We start from the raw sequence: 22,607 nt of genomic DNA, 5'->3' as shown, positions 1-22,607 counted from the left end.
GTTGTTGTGGGACAATGTGAGAGACACCTATAAAATTCAATATATTATTGTAAATATCATTACTGTAGTGGAAACAGTAAAACACAGTAGATGGTTTAGAACTTTTAATATTTATTGCACAGGCCAACAAATAAGTCTAAAAATAAATTATGCTTGATCCGACTCGACTCATGGACTTTGGAAGAATTGTATCTTAATTTTAATCAATGTTTCATCAATCAACCTGGATTTAATAAATAAGTAGCAAATATAGCAGACAATATAATCATGACATGGAGGCGCCGGCGCGATCACTTGCACGTGAACTGGAGCGCTTCTTATAGGAAAATGAACCAAAACTCAGCGGCTGCTTGCCTCACAGATATGAGAAATATATCTATAGAAAGCTTGAAATGTCTTCTTTTAAACAAAATAATTCAAAACGAAAAGAAATAGGCTACTCTCTGATTACGTAATCCGAATGAAATGTGCATTCTAGGCGCGTCCACTGCGGAGATGATGAAAGTCAGCAATGTCAAATTCATCTTTGCAGCCGACATTGATTCAGAAAACATTAGTTTATTAATAAACAATTAAAATATCTCCTTGCTGTTTTTTGTCACATTCATAATCATTACTTTTGCCGGTTCTTTATGACAATTAGCTTTATGTTGCGCTTGAGTGCTGTAAAACGTTCATTATAATTGTTTATTCTCTCCAGTATTTAAGAAATTAAATTAATATAAATGTGATTAGTCAAATAATGGCTTAAAAGAACAACTACTGGTCGACTAGAAAAAACCTATTTCACATATTTTCGATCCAGAGCACAGCGCATCGTACATTATTATCAGTTTAAATTTGTATTTGTGTATGACTAACCTGTACTATTTCTTTACAACAAAATGTTTTGCAGGTCTATCATCTGTAGTCACACACCAATCATCATCAGTTAGCTAATGTGTCCCACCCCAACACACACACCAGAGAAAAAACTTTGCAGGTCCTTTGGCTGAGAAAGAGCCTACTCGAATGAAAACCAATTCAGTGAGCTCAATTGTAGTAACGCCGCATTTTATTGTCAGTAACGGTAACGGCATTGTAACGGGGAAACAGTAATTTGTTTGATTACTTGTTACTGAAAAAAGTAACGCCGTTATTAACGCTGTTTATTTATAACGCCGTTATTCCCATCACTGATTGTAACTACATTTAATCTTTTTCTCATCAAACAACCAGACGAACTAAAGGCTCAACACAACCTGTACTGGGGCACGACCTAGACAGGGCTTTCTTCTTTGTAGACCAGCGGTTCTCAAAGTGCCAATTTGCTATAGCCTACATAAGTCACGTTTTTAATCATGTGATCATCAGTGACTTACATAGGCTTATATATTGCATTTAACATCAAATAATCTAAATGTAGACTTTTACAAGTAGGCGTGTCAAGAATTCGCTGATTTGGTTCATGTTTACGGCGTGTGCCAGAAAGATATTTCAAGGAGACCGAGACACGCTAAAGCAGCGCATTCTGTTGTAGTACAGTTTGTAATCATTTTGAATGTACACAAATAAAAAAGATATTTTACCATTTTGAATTATGTCCTACTATTATCTGTATGACTATAAAGAGTATTAGCTTAAGTTATTTCCCCTGCTGAGTGACCAAGTGATCGCGCCGGCGCCTCGCGCTCACACAGCGTAAGTTCTGGCATTGCTAACTTGACATCGCAGCCTGTTCATTATCAAAATAAAATACAGTCAACCAAACTCAATTTAATTTGTCTGTTGTACAATATAAAGGCAGTGCCGGTCACTTGCTGTTATTCCAGACTCATTTCTCTGTATGTGAAGATGCTGATTTACGTGTGTATTGGGACCCGACTGAAGTATGAGCCTTCTTTACGTTAATAATTTATCATCCAAATGTTCACAAATATGGAAACTTTGGACCAAATGAGAGATGCATGAGCCCAATGTTGGTGCAGTTTCAGGGTCGATTCAAATAAATAAGTTTAGGCTTGGCTTTAAAATAAATGCTTGTAATGAATTACACCATATATAGGCTATTTTTAGGCTACTATGTGTATTTTTTATTATACATACTTGTATTTTTTTTTTCCTGAATACCATTCATTTAAAGTCATGGAGTGAGGGGAAATATACGCATAGCCTACATGTTAATAGTGTTTATAATGTTTGTTAATGTAGTATTTGTGTAAACAAATTCTCTTATGGCTATAACTATGCATGTAAGAGAAATGGGCTAGGCTATTAAATATGTTTATTTCATAAATATGAACTTTGCATCTTCTATACACTGTCTATTAGTCTACTTCTTAGGCCTGTTTTGTTTAGCTGGTCAACTCTCAAAATCTTTGTGGGAAAGCTGCGGGACGAACTGAACAGAGCGGAGAGAACGCACAATGACTTTGCTTTGGAAGTTTAGTTGGCAGAGAAAATTACACACACCATCAATTAATACTCAATATTAATGAAATAAACTCAGCAAAAACAAAGTTATGACTGCTGCGTATTTCCTGTACACTGGTTCCTATTTGCTTAGAGTCAGTCAATAATTATTTGCATCTTTTCTTAATGGATAATTACTTTGCTTGAATAAGACATATTCATGTGATTTACTTAATTACTAATGTTTACTATATTTTTTTCCTGATTTTACAAGAGCCATTTGCTGTAGTTACAAAATAATAGAAGCTGTAAAATGTTAAACATACTGAAAAATAGAGTTGATTTGCAGATGGTTTAAAATGCCATTAAAACTGCTGCAGTAAGTTGCAAGTGTGTACAAATATAAAGGATTTGTAGTGTGGAGAGGTTTTTGGGTAACTGTGCCAGCAAACTTTTATTTGTTTTAATCGGAAAAAATTCTGAAACAATTAATTATGTGTTAAACAATTAATTGTTTATATTCCTTTATGTGTATAACATCTTTATTTTGTTATATAAGACAGAGGGAAAATATGTATTTTTGTTTATAAATAATATTTTGAGTTCGCTTTGTGAATTACGTCATCTGTAATGGACCGGTCGCGCGCCTGCTCTTCAGAGTCAGTCAGGTATGTCTCTCCTGTGCTCTGCGTGAATGAGGGAAATATGCTGAATTAACTTAATTTTCGATTTGGTATTAATTATAGAACTGCCATAAAACCGGAACAAGTTTATATATGCGCTTTTCTGCCAACAGTTCGATGTATTTTTGGAGTTTTATTAACGCATGTCTTTATTTTATGTTGCCGCCTGCGCGCCAAATTTAGAGCGCGGGGTTTTCCCTGTAGTTTCTCCACATATAATTTTGTTGGATTGACTGTGTGGAAATATCGTTTATTGTGGTAAATTAGTGATGTGGAAACCGAGGCTTTCTGAAGCGTTTGAGGCTTTCATCAAATTGTGCGGAAAAATGGTTCATTACTCGAAGCTTAACACAATACGCATTAGCGACATCTGTTGGTCAGACTTGTTTTCTCAGCCATATCTAACAAATCATCGCGGAGCAAAGGAAAAAGCACATGACCAAAAAAAGCTTCTTAAGTCTGTGACATACAAGAGTGCAATCAATCTGGGATCAATACAGTTCTATCTAATCTAAAGTAATTTGTGTCAATGAGACCCGTGTCATGTGTAGCCTGGTCAACGGATTCACATATTGATCAATAATATATAATATACAAGTATGTGATCATAATTAATAATTGACATGAATAGTTTTTAAATAAATATTTAGTTTGAGCCGTTTAACACTTATGTTCTGTTTGGGTCTCTGAGACCCCAGCTTTAAAACATGATTAAATGCAGTAAAGTGACTTGCATTCAGTTTCTGTCTGGTGTTGAGGTTACAGTTGACTTACTGAATCCCAAATAAGTGCACACACAACATAAAATGTTGTTTAAAAAGTCGATGTGAAGTCATACAATGATGAGCAATGAAGTGATGGGATAATCATTTCCCTTTCATGCATAAGGTGGGGTCGCAAAGCGGCAATTTTTTCAAACCAGCTGTCCCGACCTTCCGATACTGCGTGATGTTCGAAGCTTAAAACGTCATCAATCACGTGGTATTGTCATTTCGATACAAGTATTGGTACAGTGTGTGATACAATAGTGCTTTGAAAACTACGTCAGAGCATCGGAGCCCCGATATCAACCGTCCCATCACTATGGTAAATATGTGTAGCTTATATTTTCATGTTAACATGTATGTTTTACATAGAGAAACATTTTTGACAACATTTACTGGTGTGTAATTTGATTTGTATAATGAAAATTCAATGAAAATTTATTATCCGAATCACCAGACTCTTGTTTAATTCTATAGTTACTTTCTACACGAAGCATTAGTTTCAATGTAAAAAAAACAAAACAAAAAAACATGGCTGACATGTTTTAATTAGTTTAAATGCATGATGATCACTGGCTGTTTGGCTTAGTTTATATTGTTAGATACCAATCATAAGAAGTGTGAAAAATACGAAAATCTAGGGGTATATGACATAAATGCACTTAGATCATAATCTTGTACAGTAGTTGTCATCCACATTTTGACTATTAATGAGAATGACTGAACTATCCTTTGGTTCATCGAAAATCTGATATTTGACAGATACATGATCTCTTGTTTTCTGTTATTAAATCAGGGTTCACATTAATTTTCACATTTATCCTCCTTAAACTGATTCTAACTACTTAATGTTTATTTCAGACTAGATGGAAATGAAAGAGCAAAGACAAGAACTGAAGTGAAATTTCAAAGGTGATGATGCTGTAGTTTGTTTCAGCCTGTTGACACCAAAAAAAGTTTAATGTGCAAATTTACTGAAGATCTCAGACGTCATAATTGAGGTGAAAACAGGGAACTTTTGGCTTTTCAGTTTTTTTCTGTTAAACATGATGGCCCTGTACTTTTTAAATACAGATTGAATAAAAACACAGTGATCACAGTTCACACCTGCAGTGAAGCTCCTCCCACAACAATTCACCAATAAATACTGGGAATATTCACATCATCCTACAAGAGAAGGACAAACTCCAGGTGTAGCAGCTGAAATCTGTGTGACTGTTAAAGATGGACTTTATTAAAGAGGAGATTGAAGACATGAGTGATCCAGAACCATCCAGAATAAAACAGGAAGATACTGAGATACAAACAGGTTGGTGTCCATTCTTGAGTCTATATTGTTGACTGCTTTGGTAGATGTGAATTACTGAGCAGAATATTAATGATAAATGATACAGAAATGCACCTAAATGATCATAACCTTATATAGCAGTTGTCAAAAACATTTTGTAAATGACAGAACAAAACTTTGCCTCATGAAGATCGGATACCTGATCTCTTTTGCTTTCTGCTATTAAATCAGTGTTCACTTGAACTGATTCTAACTTGATGTGTATTTTAGACCAGGTGGAAGTGAAACAGGAAAGACAAGAACTGAATGAAGTAGAGGAGGAACATCGTAACTTTAAAACTCAAAGAACAAAAGCCAAAAAGCTGCACACCTGCACTCAGTGTGGAAAAAGTTTCACACATAAAGGACACCTTAGCAAACACATGAGAATTCACACTGGAGAGAAACCGTACACATGCACTCAGTGTGGAAAGTGTTTTGCTTCTGGATCAGGTCTCACTTATCATCTGCTCCGTCACTCTGGAGAAAAACCATTCAAGTGTGATCAGTGTGGTAAAGATTTTAATTCATCATCACATCTAAAACAACACCTGAAAGTTCATTCAGATGAGAAGCCTTATGTGTGTTCTCTCTGTGGAAAGTGTTTTTCATGGCTGAATACCTTTAAACTGCACCAAAAAACACATAATGAAGTGAGAGATTATATGTGCTTTGACTGTGGGAAGAGCTTTACTACATCTAGTCATCTGGAACAGCATCAAAGAATTCATACCGGAGAAAAACCTTACAAGTGCTCATATTGTGACAAGAGTTTCACTCAGTCTCCACACCTGAAATCACATGAGCGAGTTCATACTGGAGAGAAGCCGTACCACTGTACTCAGTGTGGGACGAATTTCAAAGATGCAACAGGTTTCAAAAATCATCTGCTCCGTCACTCTGGAGAAAAGCCATTTAACTGTGATCAGTGTGGTATAAAGTTCATTTCATCGTCACATCTAAAAAGACACCTGAAAATTCATTCAGATGAGGGACCTCATGTGTGTTCTCTCTGTGGAAAGAGTTTTTCAAGGCTGAACAATTTTAAACTGCACCAGAAAACACATAATGGAGTGAGAGATCATGTGTGTTGTGACTGTGGGAAGAGCTTTACTAGAGCTGAAAATCTGAATCGGCACCAAAGAATTCATACTGGAGAAAAACCTTACAAGTGCTCATATTGTGACAAGAGTTTCACTCAGTCGGGAACTCTGAAATCACATGAGCGAATTCATACTGGAGAGAAGCCGTACTACTGTACTCAGTGTGGAGAGAGTTTCACCCGATTAAATATTCTATTGACACATATTAAAAAGCATTGTTCACAGTGAGCAAATGTTTTCATCAGATCCAAAACTTTCAAATAAATCATGTGAGATTCACATTAAGTAAATGTGTAGTTAGTTAACTAATAAACTAGTGTTGCTGTGAAATGCCACAAGATTTGTGTTTTATATGTTGGAGAACAAGAAAATTATTGAATTATTCTTTGATTGAACGCTTACATGAAGAAATACCAAAATTAGGACTGGAAGAAAGAAGATGTAAGAAAAACAACAACAATCAGGTATTTGTCAATATATGAAACAATTCTCTGAATTTGAGTTTTTATACTCAATATGGATTTTTTTTCTTTTGTGTTTAGTTACATAAAAACCAGTTATTTGATAAACAGATTTATTTAAAAGTCTACACATTTCTCTGCAACATAAGTTGTATAAGCTCTGTACAATAACAACAAATAAAACTACCATTTTACTGACAATGTGTGATTTTGTGAGAAAATGTTATCTACAGATCCAGTACTTTAAATAAACTGAGAATCAGATAAAGTAAATGTATAGTGAAATAAACTTGTGTTCTGTGACATTAGTTTTGTGGAAGTTGTTTTTGAGTTGTAACTTTCTGACTTGTCATTTAGCTGTCACTTTTATTTCAGTATATACATTTAATATTTTATTTTCATAGACATTTGTAAATTCACAAATTTCGTCCACTTAGGGGTGGTGGAAGAATATTGACTTGCGACAGTTTGCTGTCCATAGGCTCTGTATAAAACATAAAATGATTATTTTAATGACAACATCTTTGTTGATGTGTGCATTTAAGTCATGTAGGCTATGTGTTAGTCCATTGTAGTATTTAATCAAATGTTTTAACTTCTAATTCTGAGCAATTTTTGAAGGAGACACAAATAATACAGCCAAAATTGTACTTGTAAGGATATGCGATAGTTGTTTAAATATGAGTTAGGTTCATAGGTTCACCACGTGGCCATATTATCCCCTGGTTTCACAGACTAAAATGCATGTTTGAGCTGTTTTAACTGAAAGCAACTTGTTCTGACAGATCTTAAAATATGTCAGTGCCATTTTTTTTGTCTCAAGATGCACATCAGTAATGTTTTTTTTCTTCTTGTGAACGTTTATAAAAGCCACTTAGATATACTAATTGAACTAAGGTCTAATCCTGGCTTAGGCTAAGCCCTGTCTGTGAAACCGGGCCTACAATTATTAAATTATCTTGCGTCCTCCACATAGTATTTTATGCTTCGTCTGTGACAAAGGACGTCTCTTACTTAGATATTCAACAGCAGCAAGCCCACTGATCCCCCACTTTACATCATACTGAGCAAAACCCAACACAACGGTAGATCTACAATATTAGCCAAATATCAGTAACTTACTATCCCACAAGCTACGGTATTAAACAAGCTATACCAAACAAGCTAGGTAACGTTATAATCGCTAATGACTCAGTTCAAACTACAGAGTGAAAAAAGGTAAATAAAACATGTTATCTCAGTTCTCTTTGGAGGAAAGTCGAGTGAACCCTGATTTAATAACAGAAAACAAGTGAGATCAGGTATCTGACTATCAAGTGTCAGATCTTTGATGAGATAAAGGTTAGTTTTGTCTTGTTAGTCATAATGTGAATGACACCTGCTGTACAAGATTATGATCTTAGTGCATTTGTATCATATATCCCTAAATTATTTGCTTTTTTTTTCCACAGCTCTTATGATTGTTATCCAACAATATAAACTAAACCAAACAGTCAGTGATCATCATGCATTTAAACTAATTTAAACAATTAATGTCAGCCATAATTTTTACATTGAAATGAATGTTTTGTGTAGAAAGTAACTTTAGGATTAAACAAGAGAATCTAGTGATTCGGATAATAAATTTCATTGAACTTTAATATTACAAATCAAATTACACACAAGTGAATGTTGTCAAAATTTCACCAGCACCTCAAATGAACGACCAACACCAGGCTCTTCGGGATCACATCTGCAGTTTATTGACAGAGAACAGAAAATCAACACACACACCTTCAGATTCACCATCTTTCAGCTGAAGGATGTATAAGAAAAGACACGTTAAGTATCGTCCTCCCTAACAGTAACTGCAATTCAGGGAAAACCTCTAATTTGGCGCGCAGGCGGCAACATAAAACAAAGATGTGTGTTAAAAAACTCCAAAAATACATCGAACTGTTAGCAGAAAAACGCACACATTAAACTTGTTCTGGTTTTATGACACTTCTATAATTAATACCAACTCGAAACTTCACTCAGTACAGCACATTTTCACTCTTTAACGCAGAGAACTGCAGAGACTTCCCTAGTGAAAAATAAATATATTAAATTGTATTTGAAATATGTTTATTTCATGCCAAGTATACTACAAATACATTTACATATTATGTACTTAATAAAAATACTCTGCAATTGTATACTTAACTGGTATACTTAAAGTCTGCTAAATTGGAACATCTAATTTTGTACTTAATGCACTTTAATTGTGCGGAAGTATTGCAGAAGTCCAACTTTGTGCTAAAGTGGAACTATTGCAAGTACACTTTAAATATCTTGCATTTATTCAAAGATCATACAGTCCTTACTAATAGTGACATTAAAACACATTTTAGGCTTAATATTAAGAAATGTGCATTGTGCACAAGTAGTACTCCAAATAAAGTTTAATTATAGGCGATTTAAAAGGGATATGTCAGTAAATATGTTAATAGATTTAAACTATACATAGTATGCAATAAATGTATTTTAAATATATTGCTTTTTTACTAGGGTTACCTGACTGACTCTCACAGACTGATGTTCTGACTGATAACAGGCGCGCGACCGGTCCATTACAAATGACGTCACTCAAAGAGCGCGCTCTCTATCTCTGGCTGCCCAGTAGTTGATAATGCTAGTGTTTACTGCTTACTTTTATTAACTGTAGTCTCCTGCTTTTGTTTTCAAGAAGAGAAAAGCTACTTCAAGAACTAAAAAATGACATCTGGATGCATTCATGTGTGGTAAAAGCTCTCCATCATGTCAGGTATGTAGCGCTGGGATTTAATTAAATAATGTTGCAAAATGGACCAACTGGAGTGTTTGTTCAGTAATGACAGAGAACCGTAAACTGCTCATCTGATTTTATTTATTATACATTTTGAAAAGACAAGAGTGAATAACAATCTAAGTATATACACACACACACACAAAAAAAAAAAAAAAAAAAACGTGAAATATATATAATATAAAATGACAAATAAGTATACAAGGAGGCAATCAACTCATCAGTCTTTTGGGGCTTTCGCACCGGAGGACCTTTTCATAGTTCCTAGATTGTCTGTAGTACCCGGATTTTGCCGTGTTCGCACCACAGGATCTAGGAACGATTTTAGTTCTAGGAACTCCTTTTGGGAGAACTAAATTAGCTCCTACTTCAGAGTAGGGTCTGACCCAGCACTATAGGAACTACCAGTAACGTATGTTGATTGGCCAAACGCACGCGAAAAACCGGCACCCGCCATTTTTAAAAAAGCCATGTACACACACAATTTATAGCCTATACATTTACTCCACAAACTAACTAACTTATACAAACATGGAAAACAGTGATAGATGGACCTCTCAACCTTACGCTAATCAGAAAATCCAATGCGACTTTGGACCAAGCAAAACATTATGTACTTCTTCTCAACATTGGGCATCAACCACATGGCAAATGCAATTTTTTTTTTTTTTTTTTTTTGAAAGTACTGTCTACTTTCTTTGTATAACAGTTTTATCTAATAACGTATTAGACAGGACTGTTTAACAGATCATAAACAAATGGAGAATAGGAGCTCTGTGTGCGCTCTGGCGTTCTCAACGCCGTCAAAATAAAAGTCACAACATCAAGCGCGGGTTACGCCACTATTTAGTTCCTACTGGCAGTGCGAAATGTCGGGTTTCTTGTATACAAAAAATACTGGATCGCGCGCATTCAGGGGGGCAAAACCGCTAAGGAGTCTTATGCCGGAAAAACGCTTAACGTGGCTTAATGTACTAAGACAGTGATATTAACAGACCAAACTCAGTAGACATCATAGTAATAAACCATACTATGTACAGAAAAGCAGTTGAGCCCAGAATTTGAACGCAGCACATTTAATTTCACGTTAAGCGTTTTTCTCCCATAGAAAACTGTTATAAAGAAAAGCTTAACGTCGCTTAATGTAGCCTACTAAGTGATATTAAAGGGATAGTTCACCCAAAAATGAAAATTTGATGTTTATCTGCTTACCCCCAGGGCATCCAAGATGTAGATGACTTTGTTTCTTCAGTAGAACACAAATGATGATTTTTAACTCCAACCGTTGCGGTCTGTCAGTCGTATAATGCTTGTCAATGGGAACTCCATCTATAAGAGTCAAAAAAAAACATGCACAGACAAATCCAAATTAAACCCTGCGGCTCGTGACGACACATTGATGTCCTAAGACACGAAACAATCAGTTTGTGCGAGAAACCGAACAGTATTTATATCATTTTTTTTTACCTCTAATACACCACTATGTCCAACTGCCTTGTGCATCCGGTTGGTGAGGTCTAAAAACGCGCTCTGATGATGGAACTGATGTCTCGCGCTTATAGTTCAATGAGTGCGAGAGATCACTTCCATTGTCAGAGCGTGTTCAGACCTCACCAACCGGATGCACAAGGCAGTTGGACATAGTGGTGTATTAGAGGTAAAAAAATGATATAAATACTGTTTGGTTTCTCGCACAAACTGATCGTTTCGTGTCTTAGGACATCAATGTGTCGTCACGAGCCGCAGGGTTTAATTTGGATTTGTCTGTGCTTGTTTTTTTGACTCTTATAGATAGAGTTCCCATTGACAAGCATTATACGACTGACAGACCGCAGCAGTTGGAGTTAAAAATCATCATTTGTGTTCTACTGAAGAAACAAAGTCACCTACATCTTGGATGCCCTGAGGGTAAGCAGGTAAACATCAAATTTTCATTTCTGGGTGAACTATCCCTTTAAAAGATCAAATTCTGCACAAACCAATATTTCTGTATAGTATGCTTTATTAGTATGGTGTTTGCTAAGTTTGGTCTTTTAATGTCACTGTCTTAGTACATTAAGCCACGTTAAGTGTTTTCTTTATGGGAGGATAATGCTTAATTAAACGTGTTGCGTTCATATTATGGGCTCATCTGCTTTTCTGTACATAGTATGCTTCATTAGTATGGTGTTCACCAAGTTAGATTTTTTAATAACACTGTCTTAGTAAATTAAGCCACGTTAAGATTCTGTCCTGTGTGTGGATGGAATTTAACCACCATCAGTTTAAATGTTCATTTTTTTGCCTTTTTGCCATTTATTATACTATTTTTCACGTAAAGCGTTTTCACGTTAAGCGTTTTAGAACGTCCCGTTATGGCGAGTTCTACATGCACCTCACAGGGGGTAAAAGTCATTAATGCTGAGAAAAGAGATGCTTACAACATCTGTTCTGCCGAATTATTTATCACCATTAATGAACCCCACAAAGAATATTATATCGTTTTTAAACAGTACTTGGAGGTGCATGCAATTCTAGTTATAACGTTAGTCATCAGGTCTCGAATTAAATTGTCCAACTAATTTTGCTAATCATGACATACCCTATGAATTTATGAACTTACCTGGTTTTGTTGGTTGTTGAGCCTTTCTATCCTAAATGTTTTTGACAAGGCTACATCATAATCCACCACATTTGAAAGAAAATTGATACTGTAAACATACTGTACAAGACATGAGACGTGTGACAGCTAGCTAGGTGTGTCGACAGTGAGGAAATGGCTAGCATCAATTACTTTGGAAGCCTAGGTAGTGCGGACTCTGCCGATTATATTAAGAAATTAACTCTCAGTAACTTTTCCCAAAGTTTCCAAGATGCACATAACTAACAATTACTGTACATCTCTGCCAACACAGTATAAGGCATTTATTAGAAACAAAAGAAATAATAACATTGTAAGCAATGCATTAGGGCTGCAACTAACGATTCTTTTGATAATCTTTTATCAAAAGATCTTTTGATACATGTCATACATGTCATATCGATCACAAGTTCAATATGGAGTACCACAAGGCTCAGTACTAGGACCGTTACTGTTCACTCTGTACATGCTACCCTTGGGAGATATCATTAGGAAGCATGGCGTTAGTTTTCACTGTTACGCTGATGATACTCAGCTCTATATTTCTTCGCGCCCTGACGAAACTTACCAATTCACAAAATTAACGGAGTGCATAGCTGATATAAAAAATTGGATGACCAGTAATTTCCTACTACTAAATTCAGAAAAAACAGAGATTCTAATTTTTGGACCAAAAACTTCTTCACGTAATAACCTAGAATATTGTCTAACACTTGATGGCTGCTCTGTTAAGTCTTCGTCGTCAGTTAGGAACCTAGGTGTGCTCTTTGATACCAATCTTTCATTTGAAGGCCATGTTACTAGCATCTGTAAAACCGCATTCTTCCATCTTAAAAATATATCTAAACTACGACATATGCTCTCAATGAAAAATGCAGAACAGTTAGTTCATGCGTTCATGACCTCAAGGCTAGATTACTGTAACGCTCTACTGGGTGGTTGTTCTGCTCGCCTGATAAATAAACTACAGCTCGTACAAAATGCAGCAGCTAGAGTTCTTACTAGAACCAGGAAGTATGACCATATTAGCCCAGTTCTGTCAACACTGCATTGGCTTCCTGTTAAACATCGTATAGATTTTAAAATCTTGCTAATTACTTACAAAGCACTAAATGGTTTAGCTCCCCAGTACCTGAGCGAGCTCCTAATTCATTATAGTCCTTCACGTCTATTGCGATCTCAGAATTCAGGCCAGCTGATAATACCTAGAATATCAAAATCAACTGCAGGTGGTAGATCCTTCTCCTATTTGGCACCTAAACTCTGGAACAATCTTCCTAGCATTGTTCGGGAAGCAGACACACTCTGTCAGTTTAAATCTAGACTAAAAACGCATCTCTTTAACCTGGCATACACATAACACATTACCAATTTATATTTCCAAATCCGTTAAAGGATTATTAGGCTGCATAAATTAGGTCAGCCGGAACCGGGAACACTTCCTATAACACCTGATGTACTCGTTACATCAGAAGAAGAATGGCATCTACGCTAATATTAGTCTTTCTGTTTATCCCGAGGTTCACCGTAGTCAACCGGATCCGGGCCGTATCCAGGTGAGACCAAGGACCTGCACCTTGACACGACCACAACGCAGCCCTGAAGTATCAGCAGAGATTGAGTCAACTAGATCATCCCCTGTGAAGGCCTCATCGACACGACAGCCACGACACAGTTCCTCAACAACCGTCCATACCGGCGTGATGAATACGATCCTCAATTGGATGGAACTGAAATAAATACTTTTAATGTTGCGATCCTATTGGACTTATGATAGCAACCTGAATTGTAACAAAGCACTGTTGGCCAGAGGAGAACTGGCACCCCGACTAAGCCTGGTTTCTCCCAAGGTTTTTTTTCTCCATTTTAACACCAATTTGCCACTTGTCTGCCACCTGATGTCACCTGATGGAGTTTGGGTTCCTTGCCGCTGTCGCCTCTGGCTTGCTTAGTTGGGGACACTTGACTTGACATTTTGATATTCAACAGTGCTTTTGATCTGCCTGCATTGACACTATTCTTTAAGAGCTGCTGTGCAGTCAAACAATGTACCAGTTATCAATGTAAAGCTGCTTTGACACAATCTACATTGTAAAAAGCGCTATATAAATAAAGGTGACTTGACTTGACTTGATAATCGATTAGTTGGGTGATTATTTCTTCGATTAATCAGATAAGCCCTTTTTTATTTTATTGACAAAACACACTATTTTACATCCTGCCCAATGCTGTCCTTCAAACAAACGTGTCAACTGAATGCTATGAAAACATATTGCCGATAGTGAATATATTTATATCTATGCTATGTGCAAAAGAGCTATAAAGCAAAAGGAGTTTAAATCCCTACATAAAAAATGAAGATAATAATAAAGATAATAAAGAAAAACAAATGCAGTGTTAACAGATAAGAGGAATGTTCTGTAGGAACACACATTCACTCTGGACACAGTAAATAACCTGTTGCTGTTATTTCTTTATCCTGTAAATGTAAGAAACATCTTACATTTATATTCAATTACACGCAGTTATATTACAGTTGCCACTCTCATAAAATACTTGAATTACACATTGATGTTTAAATCTAAATTTAACGTCCAACAACAGATATTTCAACAAAATTAATATTTATGCACTGAATATTAATCATCTCCCTCTCTAATGTGTCCCGTCTGTTTGATGCACATGTGCGCGCCGGCGCTCATTCGGTAAAGTTTGAAGTCCTGTCAGGTGCTTGAAGTTTAAAATAAAGAATTCTCATGTTTTGGGCAGCTTGGATTACGTACCTTTCCCTGCAGCAGCTCATTCTGTTTCCTCCACTATTTTTAGATGCAGTTTGTCCATAGAAATAGGTTATTCGGTGCTGTAATTTGATGCGACTGGCAGAAGTTTTCTATGCACTGTGGGCAGACGCGACTAATCGATAATAACATTTGTTGTTGATGATTCTCATTATCGACTATGAACGATTTTATTATTAGTTTTTGCAGCCTTACAATGCATTATATTCAGTACATTGGCAAAATATGTGTAACAAAAAGGCATCTACAATAAACAAGGAGGCAGGAATATTACAATTCATTAATATTATACAACGAAATAAAGGTATTATCTCTTAAAAGAAGGAATCGATTATGAACTACCGAAACGAGTCGTGAGCAATTCCAGGTAATGGCCGTTTGGTTTCCGATGTGCACTGTAAGAGGTAGACTAATCACAACAGATTGGGCCATCTGACCAATCAGAGCAGAGCTGGATTATAGAAAGGAGGGCTTAGAGAGGCAGAAACTTCAAACAAACAGTTTTCAGATTCTTTGAGAAATGAGGTGATATGCAATGTATATTATGAGAAGATTAAAGTGTTAAACCTATAGCAGGAGACTCCAAAACAAAATTAAGAACTGTTAAAATAGCATAACAGGGGCACTTTAAAGTAATCCAGCATCAATTCAGTAACTTATCTTTTAATTTTTCCAGATGTGGTCCTGTGGGCGTCAGTATCACACAGTGATCACAGTTCACACCTGCAGTGAAGCTCCTCCCACAACAATTCACCAATAAATACTGGGAATATTCACATCATCCTACAAGAGAAGGACAAACTCCAGGTGTAGCAGCTGAAATCTGTGTGACTGTTAAAGATGGAGTTTATTAAAGAGGAGATTGAAGACATGAGTGATCCAGAACCATCCAGAATAAAACATGAAGATACTGAGGAACAAATAGGTTGGTGTCCATTCTTGATTCTTCATCGTTGACTGCTGAGAAACATTAAGGTATCAAAGCTTCAGTTCAACAGATTTGGTTTCAGATTTTTCAATTCAACATAAATGATACATAAAATGCAACTAAATGATCATAATCTTAAATAGCTGTTGTCATCCATATTTTAAATGGATTAACAAGAAAATGACAGAACTAACCTTTAGCACATCAAAGATCTGATACTTGATACTCTGTTGCTTTCGTCTGTTAAATTAAAGAGTTTATTTGGACTTATTTCAACCACATAATATTTTCTTTTTAGACTGGATGGAAATGAAACTGCAAAAACATGAACTGAATGAAGCAGAGGAGGAAAAGCATAACATCGAAATTCAAAGAACAAAAGACAATAAGCCGTACACCTGCTCTCAGTGTGGAAAGAGTTTCAGTCGCAAAGGAAACCTTAAGATACACATAAGAATTCACTCTGGAGAGAAACCGTATACATGCACCCGGTGTGGGAAGACCTTTGCTTATCAATCAGGCCTCAAATTTCATCTGCGCATTCACTCTGGAGAAAAACCATTTAACTGTGATCAGTGTGGTAAAGATTTTATTTCGGCATCAAATCTAAAAACACACCTGAAAGTTCATTCAGGTGAGAAGCCTTATGTGTGTTCTTTCTGTGGAAAGAGTTTTTCAAGGATGGATGGTTTTAAACTGCACCAGAAAACACATAATGAAGCAAGAGATCATATGTGCTTTGACTGTGGAAAGAGCTTTACAACAGCTAGGTTTCTGAAACAGCACCAAAGAATTCATACTGGAGAAAAACCTTACAAGTGCTCACATTGTGACAAGAGTTTCACTCAATCTCCACACCTGAAATCACATGAGCGAGTTCATACTGGAGAGAAGCCGTACTGCTGTACTCAGTGTGAGAAGAGTTTCAGCGATGCAACATGTTTGAGAATTCATCTGCTCTGTCACTCTGGAGAAAAACCATATAACTGTGATCAGTGTGATAAAAAGTTTAATTCATCATCAAATCTAAAGCGACACCTGAAAGTTCATTCAGGTGAGAGGCCTTATGTGTGTTCTCTCTGTGGAAAGAGTTTTTCATGGCTGAAAAGTTTTAAACTGCACCAGAAAACACATAATGAAGTGAAAGATCATCTCCCAGTTTCACAGACAAGGCTTAAGCTAATCCCAGACTAAAATGCATGTTTGAGCTGTTTTAACTGAAAGCATATCTTAAAATATGTCAGTGCCATTGTTTTTTCTCAAGATGAACAGCAGTAATGTATTTTCTAGGGTATGTTCATAAAAGCTACTTTAATTATGAATTAAGTATTACTGATTAAGCTTTTTGCAATGATTCTATTACATTTAAAAGAAACTGATGAAGCAATTAAATGTTTAAAAACAAATAAATCCCCTGGTTCTCAGAGTTCTGTCAATTCTTTAGTAAAAACGGCTCCTTTCTTGTTAAATATTAATAAGAACAGCACAGATAAATCCTTTCTTCCACCTACTTTATGCCAAGGACCAATTACTTTAATACATTTATTTTCTTTGCAAATTTTATATCCACAAATGCAAGTTCAACAACAATCCATTTTTTTAAAATATTTTTTTTCTCTGTATTTTGTTGACAATGTGTGCATTGTTTATAAATGTTGTGTTTTATAAATATGTAAACTGTATTTTTTGCATCATTAAAAAAACAATCTAACTGGCTCTTCGCAGCACCGCATAGTCCAACACACCTGAAGCATTAAATGAAAGTGTTTCTTAACTAAAACGATACCTCTAAATACGTTTTGGCTATACTAAATCCTATTTAAGACTCATGCGCAGAAATAAATAGAGACATTTCTAGTCACAATTATGTTTTCAGATGGGCTATGTGAACTGTACCCGCTCCTAGTCGAATCTGCTGACGAGAAACTGAATTTACTCCAGAGCCCCGCCCCAACGCGTCTTGTTGATAATGCTAGTGCTAACTGCTAACAACTGTAGTCTGCTGCTTTTGTTGTCATGTAGAGAAAAGCTACTTAAGGAATTATTGAATAACATCTGGATGCATTTATGTGTGGTAAAAGCTCTCCAGCATGCCAGGTAGCGCTGGGATTTTAATTGAATCATTTTGCAAAATGGACCAACTGGAGTGTTTGTTCAATAACTAGAGAACCGAAAACTGTTAGTCTGATTTTATTTAATATAAATTTTGAAAAGACGGCAGTGAAGAACAATTAAATTATACACCAAAAATGTGAAGTACAAAATAAATAAACACGTTACAGACAAGAATAATAAGACAAAAACGGTCAAAAAAATTTGAAGGCTGATTTTATAGATTAAGTTATTACAAGTTTAACTGGTACTAACATGTATTAATAATACATTACGTTTTATATGGATTGTGCCTTCTGTGTCGATGCAGGTTTACTCGTGTCATTAATGTAATTGTTCACAAGGTGGGAGTGTTTAGCAAGAGATCCGTGATGGTGATATTCTGCTAAATAGTTCTTTTAAAATTATGGCAAATGTTCGTTTCGGAATGAAGGCAAACACAATTTAACCCACAACATGCGCATCTCAACATTATCCTACTTTATGATATAGAATAGGACAAAAAGCTACATTTTTGAATAACTTCTTTACAAAGCAGTATATGATGACCCAAACATACAGGACCTTTATTATAGAATTCAGACTAAGTGGCAGATGGCAACAGTTTCGTAGGTAGGATTAGTTAATACAATTTTTAGTGTGAGGCTTAGCATATGTGCATTTGCATGCAGATTTCAGATATCTATAAAGTAAAATTGATTAGTAAGAATTACCAAGAATGACATTCACAAGATTAGTGCAGATCTGAAGAGTTTTTATTTGAATGCATGTCTGAAGGGAAATTACTTTCTTCATAATAGTTTTGATGGCATTTTCATTTTCTCTTTCCTCAGTATGATGCCTAATATAGTGTTTTTAAGCGCAGCTCTGCTTGTGTTCAGGAGTAACCGCTGTATTTCTGCTTTTCCATAAGCTAGTGTCACATTGTCAAACTATTCAGGATCATTTTTGCCCGCATATCTTAAAATTTCCAACCTTGACTGGAGAGCAGTATATTAAAACATATTTAATGTTAAAATCACATTATAATGATTGATATGAACAGAGTGTCGTTATGTTGATGAATGGAATTATAATTCTTCTGAATCGTCTTTGCAAATATGTTTCTCGAAACAAACCATTGCACCTGTTCCAGAAGTGGTCAAATGAGAAAAACTGTGAGAATACATTCTTATATAGGAGTGTGTCGAGACATTTAGCTCACGAGACAAGACACGAGATTGGGTTCATGAGAACAAGACAAGACTTTTTTCCCACAGTATTTTAAAGACATCCTCAATGACAAAATTCTGGAAAAATAGTCTGCAGGTGCATTTTGAAACGTTTTAACTAATCATCTCGTAAAGAGTGTCATTTCAGTTCTAATTTCTGAGTATGAATTATCATATGTATTGAAAGACAACAGTATCCAAGCACTGTAAAAGGTTTTGCCACAAACTCAACTTCTCTCCTGTATGATTTCACACGAGTCTGTTAGACCTATGAATTATGAGCTTCCAGAACTTCTGATTCTAATTGAACGCCTTTCCATATAATGAACATATAAATAAAAAAAACTGTATAAATAACAAAAAATAAGTAAGTTTTTTCTTAGTCTTAAGTGCAAACAATAAGTGCAACCATAATAAGAGTACTCTCAATATTCAGAGTGCAAACAGACCAGAATAGAGACCAGAGCTAAGAGGTGGTTACAACTACACAGCCCAGCCTAAGATAGGTTTCATATGCTGAGACAGGCTATTGTATGTAGCCTAATTTGCGCGCATCAGGGAGCTAGCGTTTTACTTTCGCTTTCTAATTTGTGATCCCACGTACTCTGTGTATAGGGAGCGGTGGTGCTGAGCACACATTCTACAATGTAAGACATTTATCAGATTCTTAAAGGCCCGGGTTTACTTCATTTTATGCTTTCCACTCCGTCTCGTGCACAGTTGACATGCAAACATTTCAAAATATACTCCTTTGGTTGTGAGCATGGAAAGACTCATTCGGCATGTGCGCACTATCAAGTGGACTGCTGTTTTCAAGTGCTTAAGTCACTCGCACATACTCTGTTGTACACGGACTGTCCGCATGGTCTCAAAAACCAGGCTGCACTTGGACAGGGTGTGCGGACATCCGCGGACCCTCCTGATGACAAAAATGTAGTCATGCGGTCCGTGTGCAGACAAATTTTTGTGACTGCATGGACTAGTTGTGAAAAGTACTAACTTGGGGACCAAGTCAGTACTGAAATTTTAAAAATGTGATGCTTTGAGCTCTATTGAGTGGATTCGTAAACACCTCTGATTGACCATTGTGCTAATCGGATATGTCTGTGATTGGCTTAAATGATCAACGCTGTAAAAACATTGTAAATAGTCATCAATTATGCTCTTCACTGAGTGCTTACACAGATACACATGGGAGCTTTCAAACGCTCCCGCTCCTGCTTTCAAATTCAAACATTTCCGTGTGCTTTTAAAACGCTCCCGCGCATTGATCATTGTAGCCAATCACAGACATCAGATGAGCACCTCAACACAGTGGCCGATCGGAGGTGTTTACGAATCCAATCAACAGTGCTCAAAGCGTCACATTTTTAAAATTTCAGTTTTGACAACTCTAGCTCGGACGGTGCACATACAACAGCGCATGTGCGAGTGACTTGAGTGCTTTAAAAAAAAGTCCACTAGATAGTGCACATGCGTCGAATGTGTCTCACGGCCAAATGAGTATACTTTGAAAGCCTGGCGTGCTCAACTGTGCGTGAGATGGAGCGGAATGTGGAAAATGAAGTATACCCTTGTCTTTAGGCTCTGTTGCATATCGAATTCTCCGCCATTGTCTTGTCAGTCATTCACGTGATCAGTGAACTGGGATTCCTGCTGCATTGAATGCGACTCTGCAGCTCGTGCTGGATGAGCAGAGCAGACGCTTACAAGACTTTACAATTGAAGTGATCGCTATCCAACTGAATTAAATGGTTTTTGTTTCTATAGACCTTATGCGCCAGAGAAACAAGCATGCCGCCATCATTATAATATTGTCTTTGAACTTCCGTTTTTGCGGTAGCCCTGAACATTTCTGGATATTACTTGTTGTAGAGTTAATGAAAGTTATCGTGAGCATTGTAATGTTTAAAGCAGATGTCTTAACAAATGTCAGTAGACCCAGAAGGTTTTTAAATGAGCAGTTCATTCATAAATACGTAAGATCGCCGTGGAAATACAAACTGGAAGACAAAAGACAATGAGCGCAGTGCTGAAAATGGGCGGGGCTGCATAAGGTCTATAAAAAAAAAGCAAAACAACAGTGGAGGCGGTTCCACGGTGAGCATCGTAATGTAAACGTTGCAGTGGCAACGTTTGCAGTATTCTATGCTAACCTTCACACTCCGCCATGGCAATATCGCGAGACAGCTTTTCACCTTGACAAGAAATCTCGTCACATTTTAATATTGTGAGATCTTGTGGCACGAGATCTCATCACACCCCTATTAGACGTGCCGATATTTGGTAATACGATATCACGATAATGAATATGCACAATATTGTTATCGTGGGCACGTTCAATCGCTGACAGCAGAGGGCGCTGATGGAACAGCAGAAATGCAGCGGTTACCCCAGAAACCCCTTAAATAAAGCAGCTGTGCTACTGAACAGTATTTAAAATGCTATTCAGTTTTTTGTATTCGCAATGTTGTTTATCACAGCACCAGATACTTAATACTTAAAGACTTATTAGGATATTTATTTTCTAACTTAAACATTTTTCAATTAAATCTGGACTAAAACATGCTTTATAATGATTTTTTGTGCAATGCCTTATTATTATTATTGTATTTAAATGTTCAGAGTTCTTTTTGTTATAAGAAAAAGTGTTCTTAAACCTGTTATACTATGACAACACTTTTTTGCAACTTATTTCAATATCGTGATAATACCGTATATCAGCAATTATCGCAACATGAAAATTTGATACCGTCACATGCCTAAACCCTATTTTTATATATAAGAATAGATTTACGTTATTTTTTATATTTTATATTATATTATTTATAATTTATACATAAAGATAATATGTTGATTAAGTGATGCTTGAGCTATTTTTAAAAATCATTTCAGACCCTTTCTCCTGATAAACTAATTAAAGTTTAATTAATTTAGTTATTAATTGAATAATATAACCTGTGCCCTGTTTCATCCTTACAATATCCTGGGTTGCATAAAAATTAGCAACCTAGAGCTGTTTTATACACTACTAACATGTAACCATCAAAATGCTCTATATTTTAACTTTTAATTAAAGGCACAATACGTTTGCTAAACAGTGCTCCTATTATGTTTTTTCGAAAATTACTTTCATGCAGTGCGTAATATAGCTGTTTGTGAAAGTAAAAAGGGCTGCAAAGATCAAAGTGCAGAACAAATAATGGTATTGTCTCCTAAAAGAAGGAATTGATTCTGAACTATCGAAACGAGTCGTCGGCAATTCCAGGTAATTGGCGTTTTGTTTCTGATGTGCATTGTAAGCAGTAGACCAATCACAACAGATTGGGCCATCTGACCAATCAGAGCAGAGCTGGATTATAGAAAGGAGGGGCTTAGAGAGGCAGAAACTTCAAACAAACTG

At 36.1% G+C, this 22,607-nt stretch overlaps 2 protein-coding genes across 22 annotated transcripts in view; both read left to right on the top strand.

Annotated features, from left to right (window-relative positions):
* Positions 1–6,930, top strand: part of LOC127495176 (gastrula zinc finger protein XlCGF8.2DB-like) — a 43,992-nt gene extending 37,062 nt beyond the window's left edge. For 8 of the 9 annotated variants that reach the window (XM_051861839.1, XM_051861837.1, XM_051861836.1 and 5 more), the window contains one exon: positions 5,397–6,930. In XM_051861839.1, coding sequence (XP_051717799.1) covers positions 5,397–6,496 — 1,100 coding nt within the window. In that variant the 3' untranslated portion in view covers positions 6,497–6,930. Of the gene's footprint in view, positions 1–4,931; positions 5,148–5,396 lie in introns of those variants that run through there. The other variant, XM_051861835.1, reaches the window with a different exon arrangement.
* Positions 1–22,607, top strand: part of LOC127495189 (gastrula zinc finger protein XlCGF7.1-like) — a 288,096-nt gene that overhangs the window by 53,173 nt on the left and 212,316 nt on the right. For 4 of the 13 annotated variants that reach the window (XR_007925079.1, XM_051861871.1, XM_051861862.1 and 1 more), the window contains exon 3: positions 15,630–15,878. The exons of 2 other annotated variants lie outside the window; for them this stretch is intronic. Coding sequence is in view for 3 of the 11 variants with exons in the window: in XM_051861871.1 (XP_051717831.1) it covers positions 15,794–15,878 (85 nt within the window). In the remaining 8 variants the exon portion in view is untranslated. Of the gene's footprint in view, positions 1–8,873; positions 9,515–15,629; positions 15,879–16,179; positions 16,652–17,824; positions 17,979–20,697; positions 21,305–21,941; positions 22,473–22,607 lie in introns of those variants that run through there. 7 more of the 13 variants (XM_051861868.1, XM_051861870.1, XM_051861876.1 and 4 more) reach the window with 6 other exon arrangements.

The sequence above is a fragment of the Ctenopharyngodon idella genome, chromosome 15 (assembly GCF_019924925.1).
Source record: "Ctenopharyngodon idella isolate HZGC_01 chromosome 15, HZGC01, whole genome shotgun sequence".
In the NCBI taxonomy this organism is placed as follows: Eukaryota; Metazoa; Chordata; class Actinopteri; order Cypriniformes; family Xenocyprididae; genus Ctenopharyngodon; species Ctenopharyngodon idella.
The sequence above is the reverse complement of the archived record's forward strand: the minus strand, read 5'-3'. Positions and strand labels throughout refer to the sequence as shown.